Source organism: Lagopus muta, chromosome 5, assembly GCF_023343835.1.
Source record: "Lagopus muta isolate bLagMut1 chromosome 5, bLagMut1 primary, whole genome shotgun sequence".
NCBI classification, from domain to species: domain Eukaryota; kingdom Metazoa; phylum Chordata; class Aves; order Galliformes; family Phasianidae; genus Lagopus; species Lagopus muta.
This window is the reverse complement of record NC_064437.1, coordinates 43,705,053-43,724,224: the sequence shown is the minus strand read 5'-3', so window position 1 is coordinate 43,724,224 and position 19,172 is coordinate 43,705,053. Positions and strand designations below refer to the sequence as shown.

The window sequence follows — 19,172 nt, the reverse complement described above, 5'->3', positions numbered from 1 at the left end:
GTTCAATATTCATTCATACACAGTGTTAAACCATATCACCTCTATTTTTACATATTTCTAAAGCTGAAACTAATCCATCCTCCAAGACTCATAGTAGACTGTCAGGAAGCACCTAGTGTCACTTCACTTAATGTCTAAACCTTCAAAATAATTATGAATTACATTTTTCTTCAATGTAATTATGCATTTCATCAGGAAAACTGAAGAACATTATACCATCCACAGGAAGGAAATAATAGGAAATTTGGTACTTTCAAAAAGAAAGGATGTGCATGTTTTTCTGCAGCCATAGAAGAAGTAAAGGATCTTCTGCCTGCCATAGCAGGGGATTGGAATTAAATGATCTTTAAGGTCCCCTTTATCCTAACCCATGATTATAGATTATGATTAGATAGACCATGATATAGATTATGATTCTATAATAGAAATAGAAGTGTTTTGTTGTTTGTTTGTTTGTTTTTTTAATTATTTTTACTTTATTTAAAATGAGAGAGCATAGCAAAAAGTTACAGCTTCTCAAGTTACACATACATACACATACATATGCATGCTTCTACTTCTCAGTAAACTCACAAGCACAGGAGTTTTTAAATCTTGTAAAGGAACTGTAACTTCAGGGTAACTTTTTGCTGTTCTTAAATACAGCTAGCAGTTCATATTACTATGCTTAAATTTGTATGAGATTATAAGATCTGAAGAAACAGAAGACTAGCCTTACTTTAGCACTAAATTAATCCATTGAAATGCTCACTAAGATAACAAAAATATAAAAGTCTAGAGAAATTTAAGAACATCCAGAGTAAACACATGCCTTTACGAATGCCTATACAAAATCTCTCCGTACCGTATTTTAAAGGCAATTACATATTCAGTTCTCACACAATTCTGGCTGTAATTGTCTGTGAAGAAAGCTTGGAAATGTTGAAATCTGGAACCAACAATATCAAATGATGATTAATTGCTTCAAAGAGATCACTGAATAAAAATTTTAAAAACACCTGGAAGTGATTACACTACAATTTCCCTTAAATTTACTTCTGGGCAAACAAAATAGCATGAATGGATTCCACTGCATTACATTACATTATGAAAAGTGTTGAAAATAGTTCATTTTAACAAATCAATGGTCTCAAAATGTTGTTGGTTAAAGAAATCGGAATGTGTATATCAGCAATGTCTTCAAAAGTTTCTTCTTTCTGTATTACTGATCAAATGAAAGGACTTTCTTGACAACTACAGGATCAAAAAGGGAATAAGCATCCTGAAGTACATAAAAAGTTTGGGGGGATTAAAAATACCAATGTTTAATACCAGTGAAACAAAAATGCAAAAAATATTTAAATCATTCAATGGCCAATCATCCAATTAACTCAATGGATTTTTAGAATCATTTTCATAGCAACATGTTAGTTCATTTTTATGAAAGTCTCAAGGGTTTACCCTTGGGGTAATCTGAGCACATTGGCAGTAACCAAAGACAAAAACTATCTGATCTATTTATACACATCTGTATCTAATGTTTTAATTGACGCATTTATTTACAAGTGGATACTCAAAATATTTCAGTCAGATACTGTCTGTTTAGGAAAGTTTGCTAGTTTTGGTATTCTAACTTTGTAAATCATATCAAACTGTGATGATTAATTTGCAGTGAAGACGCTTCAGAAACTACATTATATTTTCAAAGTGTATTTATGATACATATTTTTAAAATTACATAAACAGCTAAATAATTAAACAAAACTCTTTTGGCAACAATTTCAGCACCAATATCCATGTGAAGTCAATGCTGATGAAATATTCAACCTTTTCTACAGCACAGTGGGAAAGAGGATTCCAAAGCTTTTAATCATGTGCCTGTAAATGAGACCTACATAGAAGGTAGTAAAGTTGCTAATGATTAGCATACTAATTATAGAAATGGATTAATAGGATTAATTTTCCAGGCTTTTTCAACCATCCCCCCAAATACTAGAATGCTGAAGATTCCCTTGTAAGTGGAAATATTTAATGCCAGTATTATTTACTATATCTGATAAGATAAAGCAGAAGATTGTTTCAATCCAATGCTTACTTCGTGGCAAATCAAAATTTTTCAAACTTCAGCTTCTATTTATTTCCGTAACTTCATATCAGTGAATCAACTCATGATTAATTCTCTACTAGTAATACAAATTGAAGTTTTAGAAAAACTATAAAGACAGACTCTGATTTTCCTTTCTTTGTTGTTTTTTTTGTTTTGTTTTTGTAGGTTTTGTTTTTGTTTTTGTTTTTTTACTAAAAGTTATATTCTCTTAAGAAAAGATCTCACATAGCAGATTTTTCATGTGTAGAAGCAAAATTGATGTTCTGGATTTGCAATAGAGCTGCATCATTAAAAAAATAGGTCTTTCATGTCAAGAGCCATCAGTTCTAAAGAGACCATGAGCAACTAGTGTTGATGCCCAAGGCTCTTTCCAGAAGCGAATACATAATGAGTCTAATGGACTGAACGGCAAGGAAAAATTCAGATTGTTTATCTATCTGTACCTATCAGGACCAGAAAAGATAAAAAGCAGAAATGCAGAACTAAAGCACCAGGGAAAAGAGCCTGTACAATGGAATAATATGTTGATGCATGAATATGCCATCTTCAATTGGCAAATGTGGAAATAAAAATAATTCATACTCAGGCATGGAAATATTATAATAAGTATCTATCTACAGAGAGAGAGACACACAAATTTACAAGAACAGGACAGAAATTTATATTACACAGACGCAAACACACAGGCCAGAAAAATATTTTGGCCCTGCAAACATACTCTAGCTGAGTAAAAAACTTTATACTTATGTTTCTAATCAACTCATCAAAACAGCTTTGCAATGTTTAATGTGAGAGAAAACAAGGTCAATCTTAAAAGTAATCCAGAGGGAAATAATTTTCTAGTGTTTGCTAGAAAAGTATCTATAGAATTTTCAGACATATTTCTGTTGGTGCAACATGTCAACCATTTATGTTAACATGCTGATTTATGTTGCTGTTTTGTAAAACAAGAATTTCCAATTCTCATGTACTTCAGAAGGAGTGAAGATTAGATTGTTGAGCAGCTATGCTGCACTTCATGAAACAGAAATTTCACAAGGTACTATTTTCAAACAACCTTCAATTTAAAGACTGGACTTGCATCTCTCTTTTTAGTAATATTTAAAAATCCTTTAAAAAATTTTAAGACTTCATGACAGAGTGCAGCTTTGTCATATTCAAGCAAAAAAAAATTTTAGGCATAAACATCAATTTGCTCAGACCTTTACAGAGATAAGGAAAAAAGATTTAGTTTATGGAGGAAAAAAATGAAAAAGGAAAAAAGAAAAGAGCAAATAGCAAATTGATGCTATATTCAAGAAAGATCCTGCTGAATGCACTTTTCTGTACCTGGGATGAGTCTCCATACCTAACCTGTACGTTTGAGAATCTAGAGAATATGACAATTCAGTTTTATTTGTTTGTATTGCTTCAAGTAAAATTATCTGATTTAATTAAACAACAACAACAAAAAAACAAAAAACAACAACAACAAAAAAAAAAAAAACCAAAAAAAACAGACAAACAAAAAAACCTGATTGTGCCAGGTTCTGTTTACATGTGCATGGTTGCTGAATTGTAGCATACAGCTAAATGGCAACATGCAGCACTGTCCAGCCATTCTAATGACAATTCAAAATATGCATACATCAGCTGCCCTAGTGGCTCTTTGTTAGTAAATTTTAATGAAAAAGAGAAGTCTGAAGTTGAATGCCAGCTCCTCTCCCTGACTATTCTTTTCCTTTCTCTCATGGAGCAAGGATTTAGCTGTAAAGTGAAGCTGACAAGCAAACTCAAATATATTTTTTCTTTAGCATATTTTTCATTTATAGACTCCAGCAATTACTTAAATTAATACAGTTTTGTTTTTGCACTATGCGTGAAATACTTGTCAGATAGAAAGCTTGAGTAGAAGATACTTTCCAAAGGGAAGCTGAAGAGATTCTTCCACTTCAAAATTCTCCAGATAATGTTTTACCTTAATGGCTCTGGTTTGGACAGATTTAAAATTTGAAAACAAGGCAGCGAAAGACAATGTGGTCAGACTTCATTTCCCCCTATTTTTTCTTCAGGAGGAGTAGGTTTAAGAAGAATTATAAAACTGAACAGCTCACAAAGATGTTGCAAACATTTTTCATTGACACTATCATGCAGACAACGTATTTCTTGTTACCAAGATACATGGCTATTCTTTTCACAAGGTATGTTTAGTATCTTCAGAATGCATGTTATGTTAATAAATATGATTGACTTTTCAGAAAGCTCATGACAGTATCACATTTTGTGTATCACAACAATCAGATGGCTAACTAAATCTACTCATCTCTACAGAGGAAATTCTTGCAAGATTTTAGCCTAAGAGGCATAAACTGTTTTCTTAACAGTATATAGGAGTAGCATGCTTTTCAATGAGAGGACTGTGGGCATCAGACAGCACTTGATGACACAGTTTGTATGCAGTGAAGAATAAGTGTATGGAAAGCAAAATCAGGTTCCACATTGCATTTAGATTCCTTAGGTGGCATCAGCATTCTAATCACTAATAATCACACCATGTTTTAAATCATAATGTTAAGCTCCACAAAGAGATAGAGAATCCAAATATGCTTCCTTTTCTACTCTATACTTACTCTGCTTCACTTAGTTTGGAAAACTCCATCCCATGATCACAGCCAGTGATTCTCTAACTACTGTCTTCCTCCCCCACTACAAGACATGGATTTACGTTGCAGACATTACCTTATCACCCCAGATAGCTAGGCTGAACAGAAGAAAACTTTGTAGAAAAAGAGATGCAATCTTCTCAAGACCGAAAGAAGCAGCAGGACTACATCAGACTTCTGAGAAGTTCTTGCCTTTTTTGAGAAAATAATAACTCTCTCAATATCTCCCACCTTCCCTATTTAAACATTTTTCTCATCTTCATCCTGAGACAAAGGGAAATATCTATGGCATGAAGATTCTCTGATATGGAAGAATGGAGCAGAACCAGCCAGAGCACAGATACGTGTTGCTCTATTAAACATAGTGAATTTTGCTCCAGACTTCTGGAAAATTCTGAGATTTTTCAGATTCTAGTTGAAGTACACATAACAGACAGTTAATATTCTCATATTTGTTGCTATGAATTCACCACTTTTGACATGGTTTCTACCATTAGATTTTCTGCTCCCTTCACACGCAGACAAGTTTTGTGTTTAATACTTCAGACTGAACCAACCTTTCCAAACCATATAAATAAGGAGAACTATTAAAAAAAAATAATTGTCTTAGTAATACCTCAGACATGCACTCCACCTACTCAGTTTAACATTAAGTCAGCAAGATCTGTATTCCAGTATCCAGCACTTTAACTCATCCCATCTGAGTGGCATACTATTCCTCCAACAGCAGGAGAGACACTAGACTTCACAGGAAAAGTGGGACTTCCAGCAGCTTTAGTGGTAAGTTGTCAAGTTGTCTTTCTGCAGCATTTGGAACTGCAACTAAACTTTAATTACACCAGAGAGGATTCTCCTGTGCCCAAGAAATGCACGTTTAAGAAGTCTTGTAGAACTTCTGAAGTCTATTAGAATACATAGAAAACAATTCTTGGGAAGCTTGCAGATTCCAGTAACTATCAAACAACAGTTAGAAAGAACATACTGAATATGTAAGACATAAAAGGAGACTAACTTTGATATTCTGTATTCTGTTTGGACATAAAATACTATTTTGTGCTAAACACTGAAATGCAGATTATTTTAATATCACGAGTTAAGCAGTTAACCTCAGAACAACACACTGGTGGTAAAGCTGCACAAGAACCTAAGCGGAAACATATTCAAAATCATTCATTATTTCATCAGTGTTTTATTTTTTATTACAATCACAATTTTAGTAAGTATGCTAAATGTAGGAAGACTATATTAAACAGTATTATTAACTGCATCATTACAGCAGCCCTTGCACCAGAGATCACAGTGTCTCTTGAGAATTTTACAAATATGCTTCACTTGCAATATGTGCCCATACCTTTTTGTCCAATATCCAACTATTTTAAATCTCCCACAGGTGGAAGCAAAATTTACTCTATACCAGTTTTATCAAGACAATGCAACATACTATTATAATGAAGAAAATCTGAATTTATGCACTTCCCTCTTAGCTGTCCTCAAAAAAGAATTAGCAAGGAATTTTCCTACCCTGTGTTTGACATTAATGTAATCATAAAGTATTACCAATATTTTTTAATAAAGACTTGCATAACAGAACATATCCTCTTCAGCAGTAGCTTACCTAAGTCAGTTTTAAGCCCTAAGCCATGCTCTAAGAGTGCAAATGCTAACCACGTTCTTGACTTTTTCTCAAAATAATTCCTATCAATATTTCTCTCTGAATAATATTAAATACTTAAATGTATTTAATTAAATGTTTAAAAATTAAAAAAATAAAAATTATTTTATTAAATATGTATAAAAATACTATTAAAACTTAAATAAATTAAATACAACATGATTTGCAACTGTGTTTGCTATTCCTCATTGTAATGATAGAATCCCTCAGGTTCTTTAATTTAGGAGAAAAAAGGGCAGTAAATTTCAAAAGTGTCAGTAGATTTTACTTAGTCTCACTGTGGGAAAAAGTCTTATGCTTGACAACAGCATTGTAACTGATGCTGTAAGGAAAGGCATCTATCTAGAAGGTACAGAATAATTTGCAGTACAGCACAAAGTTTCTGAAGTTATCTTTATAGTAGGTAACTCCCATAGTAGAAGTTACAGAGTAACAGGAACACTACAAATAGTCATTTTAAGATAGTTATTTCTGAATTGTATCTAATATATATACTTAAATTTCTACATTTTTCATTTTCTGAACTAGGAATTCAAATGAATGGTTTTAGGTCCAGTTCTCAGTAAACTTTAAGTCATTTTGTTATAAACAAAAAGCATATCCTATTCTTGATTTGATTCTAACATGTCCATTTACCTTCACACAATCCACCTTCACATAGCACTACTTAAAATCAGTAAAAAGAGAAAAAATACTATTTATGTTTATTTATCCATATATTCCATGGAAGACAGAAAAAGAGATCAAGAATGCCATAGATTAACACTGAAAGTAAGCAGAGGGAGGAAGGAATTAGCCACATTTCAACTCTTACCACAGCATCAGAGGTAATAACAAAGTAACTTATTTGTCCTAGACATTGTTCCATACTAGAAATTTGCATATTTTTGTTTTAAATAATTTAGTTTAACCACTACATTTGCAACCACTACACTTTTTCCAATTTCTCTCTCCCTTTTTTTTTTTTTTTTTTTTTTTTTTTTTTAAATTATGAGAGTTTTTAACAAAGACAACATGGTGGTCATCTAAAGGAGTACTGACAACCATAAATGCTGTAGTTAATACTGCAAAATTGAAAAGTCGAACTCTAAAGAAATGTGTATGCTAATAGAATTTTCACTCCCACAGGACTGTGGGCATAAGCAAACCCATCAGTTTGAAGCAGAAACCCAACAAAACAATCCTAGGTATTATCAATAATAAATAAATATTCAGAAAACAAAAAAAAGCATAAGTGGTAGTTAAGCAAACTGCAGTTACCAAGGAAACCAGCAAGACTTACTCAACACTTCCTACTCTATTCTATTATCATTCAGTATGATCTCAAATGGAGAAGCACTGTACCTCCTCCTTTGAAAACGTAGGAAATCACTATTATAGGAGATTAAAGTAATCTAGAAGACATCTCTTGGATTTATGTGCCACTAAGAGCTAACACACATTAAAAATAACTAAACAAGCAGATAAACTCACTTCTCAATAGTGAGATGCAAAATCCAAACTATCCCTAAAGAGCATAAGAGAAGCGGAATAAATTTGCAAATAACAGATCTGTGCAGCTGCACTAAAATACAGATAAGTACATTCTCAGTAGCTTTGTATCTAGTCTTCATAAAAGCTTCCTAACGTCCTAAGTCTACATTCTTTAGGGGTTTGGGAATTTTTTCCTTGATTCATTGCTGTATATTTACACACACTGAAATTCATCTGCCACCTACTTGCTACCATGGGTATGAAAGTGCTACTGATTTCCACACATTAAGGTAATTATTACATCCTTAAGTTTTTACTTTACATAAAATGCAGTCATCTGTCTTAAGAGATAGCTGTATATATATTAACATATATTTATTTTTCTGGCATACTCAGAGACACATAGAAAGGGAAAGTAATGGTAAATGTAATTAGATCACTTATTATAACACCCCTGAAATGTTCAAGAGTCTTGAATCTCAGTTTTACACTACAAAATGGAAATAGGTACAGTACCAAGCAGAAAAAAAGAATAATGTTCTCCCTCCTCAAATAGGATGACAGTAAGCCTTGTAGAAAATGTGTAATGAACATTTTGAAAAAGTTTAACTACATGCAAAGAAAAACTAATTTTGTTTCAGCTTTTGTAAATGATTTTATTAGTTTATCAAAGTGAGTCTTGATATGGATCTTGGTTCAATAAACAAATGAAAAAAACAGTGAGAATATGGGGCATCACATTACTCCAGCCTGTGCCAAAAATGCTTCCATGCCTGTACTTTGTAGAAATAAAAAATAAAAAGTAAAAAACAAAAAGAGGGAAATGTGTCATTATTTTCTATATATTTTTGACTAATTATGCAAAGTTTGCACTAAACTTTCTTTAATTAGCTAAGAAAAATTGCCATGACTTAATCAGTAGATTGGAAAACAAATCCTCTTATCCAAGAATGTAAGTACATCATAAAAACATTACGGATGCCCTGCAAAATAAATAAATAAATAAATAAATAAATAAATCTGTTAATTCCAAAAAAAAAGTTCAGTCGCAGAGGACTCATGAATGACAGGATCCCATGCTGGAAAGAAAAAGACCAAAATTTACAAAAAAAAAAAAAAACCTTGTTTGCCATGGAGAAAGTATGTTGAACTTCAAATTCTGTGATGTCACATACCAACTAATACTTCTCTTCCTGCTCTGCAAATCTAGTATAATAGCCGATACTGTCTTTGGAAACTGCCTTTGGAAACACAGAAAAACACCAAATAAATTCTATGCTGTTAAATTTGACTTTGGCTGCTAGGCAACTGTAAATTACTGCAAGAGGTAGTTGGCTTTTTTTTTTATCTAATGTGAAAAAAAAAAATCAAATGTTCTTCAGAAAAAAACAGTAGAAAGAGTGGTGAAGCAGACTGTAAAAACATCCTAAAAAAGAACCAAACAGTACTTTGCATACTTAAACTTTCTTCCAGGAAAGTCTATTAGAATTACACTTGCTTTCCTCCCCCCTCCCCCCCCCCCCCCCCCCCCAAAAAAAAAAAAGAAAACAAACAACCCAGCAGCTCTCAAACCATTCTTCTGAATATAAATATTTAAGAAAAAGAAGGTATTTTTCACTCCATTGCTTCACGCATGCTTCCCCCCTCCCCTCTGACTAGGGTACTCTATCTTTTTTCTATAAAGATCCTCTTTATGACATATTTAAAGACAAAACATGCTTCTTGAAGGAAAAATAACTGATGTTTAATAATGCTTGCCTGAGCAAGAATGCTGTAAATTTACTTGTATTTCAGAAACATATTAAGACATGATAATTATAATGAAATTACAAAACCTGACTGGTTAAAATTTTCATAGTCACAGAAATACACCACTCTTCCACTGAATAAGCCCAGTCAGGAATCTAGATTACAAATTTTATTACTAATCTTAAAACTTGGCTCTATCTTGCCAAAATATTAACAAGACTTGCACTTTTCATCCTATGAACACACAAGCACACAAGGCATCCAGGTCAGAAAATAAATAAAATAAAATAAAATAAAATAAAATAAAATAAAATAAAATAAAATAAAATAAAATAAAATAAAATAAAATAAAAAATAAAATGACTCCTGGTCTTTAGTGATATATGAACAGAGTTCAGCAACAACTATTATGTCCAATCAATTTGTCTTATAGAAACTTCCTGTTTCATTTTGAATGCATGCTGGGAAACTTTTTAATTCAAGTCAAGAAAGCACCTTCACATGAGGTCTTCCTCTTCTTTAGGTAGTTAATGTAGTTATTAAGAATTAAGAACAATAAGAAAGCAACCTAGACAGTTTTCTAAGAAAATAATTTCATTATCATACCATTGCCACTATTTGCCCATGCTTCACCCCTTATTTTTCCTCTGGAAGCTTTTATTCTCCTTTTTTCTAACAATGCAGCCAATTTAAGACCTCTTTATTACATAGCGATAAAAAAAGCAAAACTTCAAGCATTCCAGTTTAAAACAAATTTGCCTGTTTCTGTTACTGTGAGTCCAGGCAGCATGCTAAACCACCACATGACACTCAGCACTTGACATACATTAAAGCTCCTTTCTCTACTATGCATTTACATGTCATGTGTTTAAATGCAAGAAAATAGCAATTTGCTCTTTCATTTATATCTCACAATTAAACTAATGATTTTATTTCTTAGTTTAAATCAAAGCCCTCAATTGTGCCCTACATTAATCTGTAGTAACTTCAACAGTATACTTACAGCTTTCCCCTGTATATCATGCACTTTAAATTGCTTAATTAAGGAAGTCTTTTTCTTCTTACTTGAATGATTAAAAAAAAAAAAAAAAAAAACTAATTTCAGGAAGCAAAAACACCTCCAATTTCCTGATTGTTCAGGTTAATTATGAATGTTTCTGATTCTTATTTGAGAAGCCTACCTCAGGAATTTTTATCTGATACTTGCATCATCTACCGCATTATACTGTAGTACTTCAAAGTAAATCAGAATCTCCCTGACTTCTACTTTTATCTAATTTAGATTTATGCCATCGCCTACAAACAGCACTACATGAGTTCAATTACAGTGTTCTTACACGATTTGCTTATGGAATTAAATATGGACACGTTTTTTAAAACTTACAAAGGCTACTCCAAGAGCAATGCCTCCTGTTTTATTTTGTTGGCCCAAGACATCAGAGACAGATGTTGATGGTATGGCAGTAGAGGCTGAACCTTCCCACCAATATTCTGTTAAATATTATTGCTGTGAGACAGACGGCAGCAAAAGAGCAGTCTGACACAATGGTGTCTGACATGGAAGTCTGTTTTAAGCACTCCCACATAACTAGCAGTGAGAGACAATGGCTTTAAATTGCTCAAATATTGGAACAGGCTGCCAAGAAAGTAGTGAAATCACTGTCTTTGGAGTTGTTCAATAAACGTGTAGATGTGCCACGACACACGTGGGAGATGGTTTAATGGAACATGGTGATGATGTGTTGACAGCTGGACGAGGTGATCTTAGTGATCTTTTCCAATCTTCATGATACTTCCAAAACCCACCCTTCAGATGAAGCTGAGTGCTGTAAATATTCCTTCATGTACAAAATGTTTTTGAAACATCAAACATAGAATTTAAGTTCCTAAAGCAGTAACGGATGTGTAAAGACTGACTTTAAAAATCTCACAGTGTAAAAACGTTCTATAATTTCTTTGTCTATACATGTCTTATACAATTTTGATTCCATAGTACTGTGAAGCCACTAGCTCATTCTCCAGGGGAAAAAAATAATCCACGATTGATACGTGGATATACACGATAGCCAGTAGGAACAGACTGTGTTAAGGTAGAATAAATTCATAAGTAATAGTCTTTTCAAACAATATTTGATAAATATATTAACTTAGCAATATGCTGTATCTACAAATAAAGAGAAAACTCTCTTCAGCACAAACTTTCATTGAAGCAGTTAATCTTCAGCATATATAACCATAATGTAAATTTTAAGTGAACAGTTAATGTTCATTTTGAAAATGGTCTTCCAGAACTTAAATCCTATCAATTCACATCCTGAAACTGGTATATTAAAATAAATATCACTCAATTTCTCAACAAAAAAAAAATTAACTAGTAGGTCCCTTAGTCTGCCACTTGTTTCTCAGCTGTTTAGCTGAATTGATAAGTGTACAGTAGCTGCTGTTACATGTGAGAAAAATTCAGATATACACCCTCTCTCAGAAGTAATCTGCCCAATGACTGCTCAGCTGACTGCAAATAAAACTGGAAATAAACATATTTAATAAACCTTTTAAAATTCAGTGGTAAATTGTAAGTATAAGATGTTAACCAAAAAGGAATAAGCACAATCAAATGGAATTGCACAAGTTCTCTCATCATCTTAAATAAAAATACAAAGTAATATGTGTTATATTTTATGTTTTGGCCTTAACAGTTGGTTTGTATTTGTGCTCACATATACTTCACTAAAAACAACAATGACTAGTTTCTGAACACATAGCCAGTAGCAAAAGAATGGTTTTGCATGATCTAACCATAGTACTTAAACTGCAAAAAGAAGTTTGGCTCTACAATTTGTTATTTTTAATAATGAAGATGTCAGAAAAACATGCAAATGATCAATATGCTGCTTCTCGTAAGATGATCAATACGTCAGTTTGATCCTAAACAGATATATAATGCTAAAAGTGGCACCTGAACACAATTTCAACCTATTGATAAAAGTCCTCATTTAACATAAGCAAATCAGCAGAAGGTACTTTGTTAGAAAAAATAATGAAAATAATGTAATTGCACAACTAAATAAGACAATAGCCATCAAGCCACCGAAACTTTTCAGTGCAAAGGACTTGATTAGAATTAATTTATTTCCTGTCTTACACTTTCCTTCCCACCACTAAATAAATACTTAATAGAAAAGATCTGACTCACAGTAAAATATCTCTTAAAAAAAGTAGCCACGGACACAAATTCTGTTTTCATTTTAACCCAACCTACTTAAAGAACCTCTGGAATTACACAAATTTTAAATGGGACTTAAAATACTTCAGCTATTTGTTAGTATGTACTTGCTTTTTATCAACAACAAAAAATTACACAGGGGACATCTTACACATCTGTGAATTCCACAGAAAACTCAATTAGGTATGATTTGACAAGGCTATAAAATAATTATATTAAAATAAAGTGAAAACCTGTTAGGTTTTTACCAGAACTTTAAATTACATGTCATCACTATTTGTGACTCTATTTGATACATAACTGTTTCATAATAAAAACATTTGTTAAGTTCGTAGAAGAGATCAGGAGAACATGAATTCACTTCTGTCTTTTAGAAGTACCATAAATTCCACTACATGTCTAGTTCAAATGTGTCTCAGGTTTACAGTTCTGATAACAATCTACATATATCTTTACACTTACTTTCCAAGTTGGCTTCCATTTTTGCTAACAGAACAGAAATTTTCTAATTTCCTAAAGAAAATTGCCAGACAAAATAAGCCTATAGTTTTGTCATATAATATGAATATGAATTTACTAAGCTTAGTCTTCAAAACTCAGAATCATGGTGTCAGAATACTGAAATAGGTTGAGGCAGGAGATCACCCTGAAGCTATGATAGAAAAGACCATTCCTTACTTGTTGTCTCAGCTTATCTTTGCAGTGGGAATTAGTCTGCTATTTTACTTCTAACAAAGAAAATTGGTCTTGACTCAGTGCTGCTGCAACAAATCAACCACAAGTCCTCCACTAATTCTGGGACACAGTGTTTTATAGCAAATGTTCTTTAAAATACAAGAATAGAAAATCACAGAAAACTTACAAGTACTCTGCCAGTTAGTGTCTGGGCAGATATCATGACTCCTGCCCAGTCTTTCACAGAGGTCATCCATCCCACTTCTGCTGCCACATTCTCCTCTTTTTCATCTGTTGGTTTGCAGGCCCCATCTGCCTGCGTATCTCCACCACCATTGATCTTCTGGGCCTCCTACAAAATAAGTGTTTGGGTTTGTTAATGTTTAACAGTTTGACAATTGAAGTGAACCTAGAGTTATTGCTAGGAAATGCTATTAGCAAACCTAGGAACAAAATAGTCCGCTGGATTTCTGCTACGTGAAATTAAGCACCCTGTTAGCCATGTCTCCCCATAAGCAGTAAAGTGCTTGACTAACAGAAAATATTCTTCATTACATTAAACTCCAAATGCATATATTTGGCATCAAATATGCTCTGTGTTACTTCCTTACATGCAACATAATCACCAAGACTCTTGTATGCATTTACAGAGCTACCTGTAAAAGAATTTAAGACATACACTGAAGGACTGCTTGATCTATAGTTCAAAACAGTGTATACTAAGTGTGAACATGAAATACATACAATTTTAAATTATTATCATTACAATTAATTATCTGGGTAAGCCTTCACTAAGAAGCATTATGTAACAAGACAATAATACACCACAGAGAATCTGCAGGGAGCTGCCATGCTATCATCAAACCAGTGTTTCAATGAAAGTGTGTAATACATCACACTGAGTGGCTCTCATAGAACAGATAGCTAGAAATTAAAGAGGAGCCTCAGCTGCACTAAGCTGACTGATGAGTCACACGCATTGGAATTCAGATCAGTCTCTCACAAATGCTGCAGCAAAGATTTAACTGCCTACTATGTGCTACAGTCATGAATGCTGCACAAAAATCAAGGGAAATGACAGCAAAAGCCAGTTTAGATTATACAGCATTTAAAACACGTCATATGCAAATACCAGACTGCCGTGAGCATGCTTATGGTGACAGCATAATACTAATGACTTCCAAAATACTAGACAAGTTACATTAAACAAGCCAGCAAAATTCAGTGCTAATGTAATATTGAGCACTTGAACTGCACATGGATATACATTAGTGCTTCAAGAACTCAGCACAGACAAACATATTGAAAGATCTTGCTTATAGATCATTCTGTAGACAACTAAGAAGCAAAAATGTTGTCATTAACCCTGCTGGGGACTCCTGTTATAAAAGCAAAGATGTTTGACATTGGTTGAGTGATTGTTACTGTAGTAGGAATACTATGATTATTGAGGTCATAATTTGCAGCTGTGAGATGACCTTGAGGATACAGGTGGTCAAAAGCATATTGGCATTTCTTGAAAACAGTACTGAACTAATAAAACAGTTACACTGAATCTGTCAAAAGGCAGTCGAGCAGCGCTAAACACGTAATATGGGGGCCAATCGTTCTTTTTGTAGAATCTCAGTTTTGCACCACAATTATCTAGTCAGATTCTTGCCTGGTACTCTCCTACTCGAAATACTCTGTCTTCTTACGAGCAATGAGCATGATACAGTCATATTGTTCATAAGTTACTCACAGTTACAAGAGTAATTTAGTGCTTTCTAAGCAAATAACCAGATAAAAGATAAAAGCTATTGTGTATTTGCAAAGCTGGACCTCATTCTTTGATAAATACGGATACAATTGATGAAATGTGTTGCACTCAGCACTGAAGAAAACATACCACAGCTTTACTCAGTTATGAAGTACAACCTACAGAATTGTGCTAATTGCTTAGACAGAATACTAGAAAAATAAAATAAAAGTAGAAAATTCATATTTAGTCAATAGCCAAGGCCCTGGCCGCTCCTCCAAGGCCTCCCCACCCTACCCATAGCATCACAGATGACGGGCTTTAGCTCTCCACAGCCCTACCAAGCCACGGGCACCATCAAGCAGGGCCCATTAACCTGGCCATCCCATAACTGTCCTCCATCATTGGAGTTGATCCCAACCCTCACTATCCTGGCCCAAGAGCAGCGCCTGGACACCAGGGGCTGCTCTCTGCTGTCTTGACTGGGGCAGCTCTGGCTGCCAGTCCAAGTCTGCAGCAGTCTGTCTGCCAGGGATTTGTTAAAAATTACATGTGCTCCACATTATTTAGTTCTCTCTTCCTACCAGTTTATCTGCCTTTTGTGACTGTTAAAGCTTGTATTTTAGACTGTAAATTTTTCACATCCGATTTTAATTCACAATCCTCTTCTGTGAAGCACGTGGGCCCCAACCTGGCTACACACTTGCATTCACTGAACAAGCTCATAATGGGTATTAATGCAGTTTTCATAATAGGAGAAGTAATTAGCTTTTCTTTTTGTATAAGAAACTGAGACAGTAATTTGGTGCCTAAATCAGTCACCCGTTAAGGCACAGGCAGAATAAGGATGAAACTACAGATTTTGTTGGTTTATTTTTCTCCTAATATTCTTATTTGAAATCACAGGCACCTTGCTGAAAAATAACCCTAATTAAGGATTTTGCTCTAGAAAGTCACATAACCACAGGAAATTAAATAAAAATGTCTGAATAGAAAAATCCATTCTATTGCAGTGAACTTTAAAATATTAAGGTTGGAAAATATTATTGCTTACATGTTTCTTACCCACAACCTTCTTGTCAATGTATCAAATAATTTACAAGACATAACAATTAATAAGAACATAAAAATAATATTTCCTAACATTCTATAAAACTAAATAAGTTACTTTGTTAAAGGAGAAAGGTAACATTTTTCAATACGTTCTTATTCTCTAGAGCTCTTTGCAGTTGCATTGACTTTTGGTAGCCAATTGAACATAGCAATAAGATGTGAAAATTCTATTCAAAATATGATTATCCAAAGACACTGAAATCTGTAGCACTGGGGCAGCTCTATTTATGCACTTATACTACTTATTTTGCCTCCTTTAAAATCTCCTCTACCCATTGTTTCTTAACATACTCAAACAATCTTTCACTGCGAAGTATTCCTTGAAGAAGAGTCTCATGATCAATTACATATCAAGCCTGCCATTGCTGTAGCTATGACTAATATTCAAGCAAATTACTGTCATGTAATAATCATATTATTAGGAATGTTTTCATATTTTTCATCTCCATGGCTTACTTAAATGCCAATTAAATATTAAGGAAGGTTTATTCCCAAATCATTATCCAATTTGGCAGAGATCACTAAGGGAGATTTGAAGGCCATTTTCGTTTACAGTGTGTATAAATCAGTCCTGCTATAAACTGCACAGTTCTGCCTTACTGCCATTTCTTCACCTCAAAGCATTAACTAACCAACACTGCCAACCTGAAAAAAGGTTGCTTAACAATAACCTGACAGTGATGGTAATTGCTTAATTATTTACAGGATCAGTAGCTACAAGTAAGACAATACTATCTTTATGCAGTCTGCTTACCTGTTGTTTCACAAAGAGCTCATTATTTTAATTACTAGATAGGAACATTCAGGTAGATAAAGTGAGAAGTATTTTATCATATATCTTTTCTGAATTTAGTGACAAAATAGAACAGAATACATGATGAGGAGGGGAAGGGAATACAGGAAGAAGGACTCACAGCTTTAGCAGTGGTTTGCCACAGTCTTGGATCAGAAACTTTAATGTTTTGTCTTACATTTTCAACAGTATTTTTTTAGATTGCATAAGCAATGGGATGCCTAAACATAGTCATTCTACGAAAAAGAGAAAGACACTCATGAAAGTCCTTTATTTCTAAAAACATTGTCCTGCCTGCTTCTCTATTTCTTTCTAGGATATCTGAACAAAACCAGAACTACACAGACACTCAATTCAACTTAGAGCTACATAAAATAAAATCAGAAAAATATTATGAATGCTCTCAGTTGATGCTCAAGTTATCTCATTCCTCAGAAACCTTAAAGAAGGAGGGCAGTATGGTAAGAACTCTCTGAGCTTGGTAAGCTCTCTGAAATGTTGGTATAGATAAAAATGTGATCATTTTTAAAAATATGCTAGAAAACATAGGAGACAGGGAAGTAATGTGAGTAAAAATAACTGAGTTAAAATGTGATGAAACAAAAATTTTGATTACCTAAAATTTAACTAGTATGACTATAGTATAAAACTCATGAAGTATCACTGTAATGGGAGTACTGAGTCATGCCCGCATCACGCACGTTGAAGCAGTATGGTCAATTAAGCAGATACTTAAAAGCAATCTATTTAATGCCATGTAATTATTATCTCGCCATGTTGATAGCTTAAAACAGGGATCTAAAAAGCCCAAATATTATTCTACGTTCTCAGCAGCTGGATAACACACTGTACATGTCAAAACATGAGGTACCAAATGAATACTTTACCACAACAGATGTTCTCAATCCTTTACAGTTACCATCTGTAATTTTCATTCTAAGTAGTTAATAAATGCCAGTTCATTCAGTGTAAAATAAATAAAGACAGAAAGAAGTAGTTCATCTGTTCTACTGCAGTTTATCCAACAAAGGAATGCGACAGAATATTAACAAAAAAAAAAAAAAGCAGGTGAGAAAGGTGAGAAATAAATAGCAAATAGCTGTTGGGAAATGTACAAATTTCTCCAGAAACAGTGAGTCTTGTAGGAATGAGAAAGCAAAGGCTAAAGAAATGGAATATCATGTAAGAGGTATTCTCTATAAAATGGCCTATCCACAGTACTTCTCAGAATGTAAGGTTTATAGTCAATATTAGGTTGCATTGACGTCAGCTATCATACTGTAGCTACGGCTTGGCTAGTATAAAAGGATTAATAATTGATATACAGAAAAACATTATTCCTTTCACTGAATAAAAGGAAACACAATGATCTGTGGAAGACATGACTGATGAGATTGCCAAGCATTTTTAACTCATAAAATATTCACTGGCTATGTAACTTGGGTTTTGCAAATTTGGCAGGATAAGAAAAATTAATTCCTAAATAGATTTCAAAACTTTTGTGACCACTATGTTTTCTTCATTCTTTCAAAACTTCCTTTCCAGTCCTTAGTTACAACCAGATCCTCACTTTCTTTGCTGACCAAAAACTCCCTTACTGTGAAAGCTCTAGGATGCAGGGCCAAATGTTTTCTTTTTCCAGTGACAAGCTTCCTTGTTGCATTAGCACATACTTTCAATAATCCTAACATATTTTTTTCCTTGTCCTTCATATTTCCAATGCATTATTTGTTTAAAATCTTCTTTTCATTGTTTTGACTGACAAAAATTGCTGTGGTAGAGGAATTAATGCTAAAACCTTGACCTGAGAGGCAAAGGAAACTACTTGAATAAGATGCAGCATTCCAGCCATGATCCAAAAACAGCATAACAATATGTCAAATTATGTGTTCCTGAGTATAGTTCACACTTCATAATAAAATACAGCAGAGCCCTACATTATCTGAAATTTAAAGAAAGTACAAAAATTCTGAGTTAAACATTATATGACCCTCTAACAACAGTCCTT

At 33.5% G+C, this 19,172-nt stretch overlaps 2 protein-coding genes across 35 annotated transcripts in view; one reads left to right on the top strand and one right to left on the bottom strand.

The window, feature by feature from the left end:
* RPS24 (ribosomal protein S24) overlaps nt 1-19,172 on the top strand; it is a 559,366-nt gene that overhangs the window by 202,109 nt on the left and 338,085 nt on the right. The window lies entirely within an intron of this gene.
* Nucleotides 1-19,172, bottom strand: part of KCNMA1 (potassium calcium-activated channel subfamily M alpha 1) — a 436,284-nt gene that overhangs the window by 297,968 nt on the left and 119,144 nt on the right. For all 31 annotated transcript variants that reach the window (XM_048946538.1, XM_048946532.1, XM_048946533.1 and 28 more), the window contains one exon: nt 13,708-13,872. In XM_048946538.1, the coding sequence (XP_048802495.1) occupies nt 13,708-13,872 (165 nt within the window). The remainder of the gene's footprint in view (nt 1-13,707; nt 13,873-19,172) is intronic.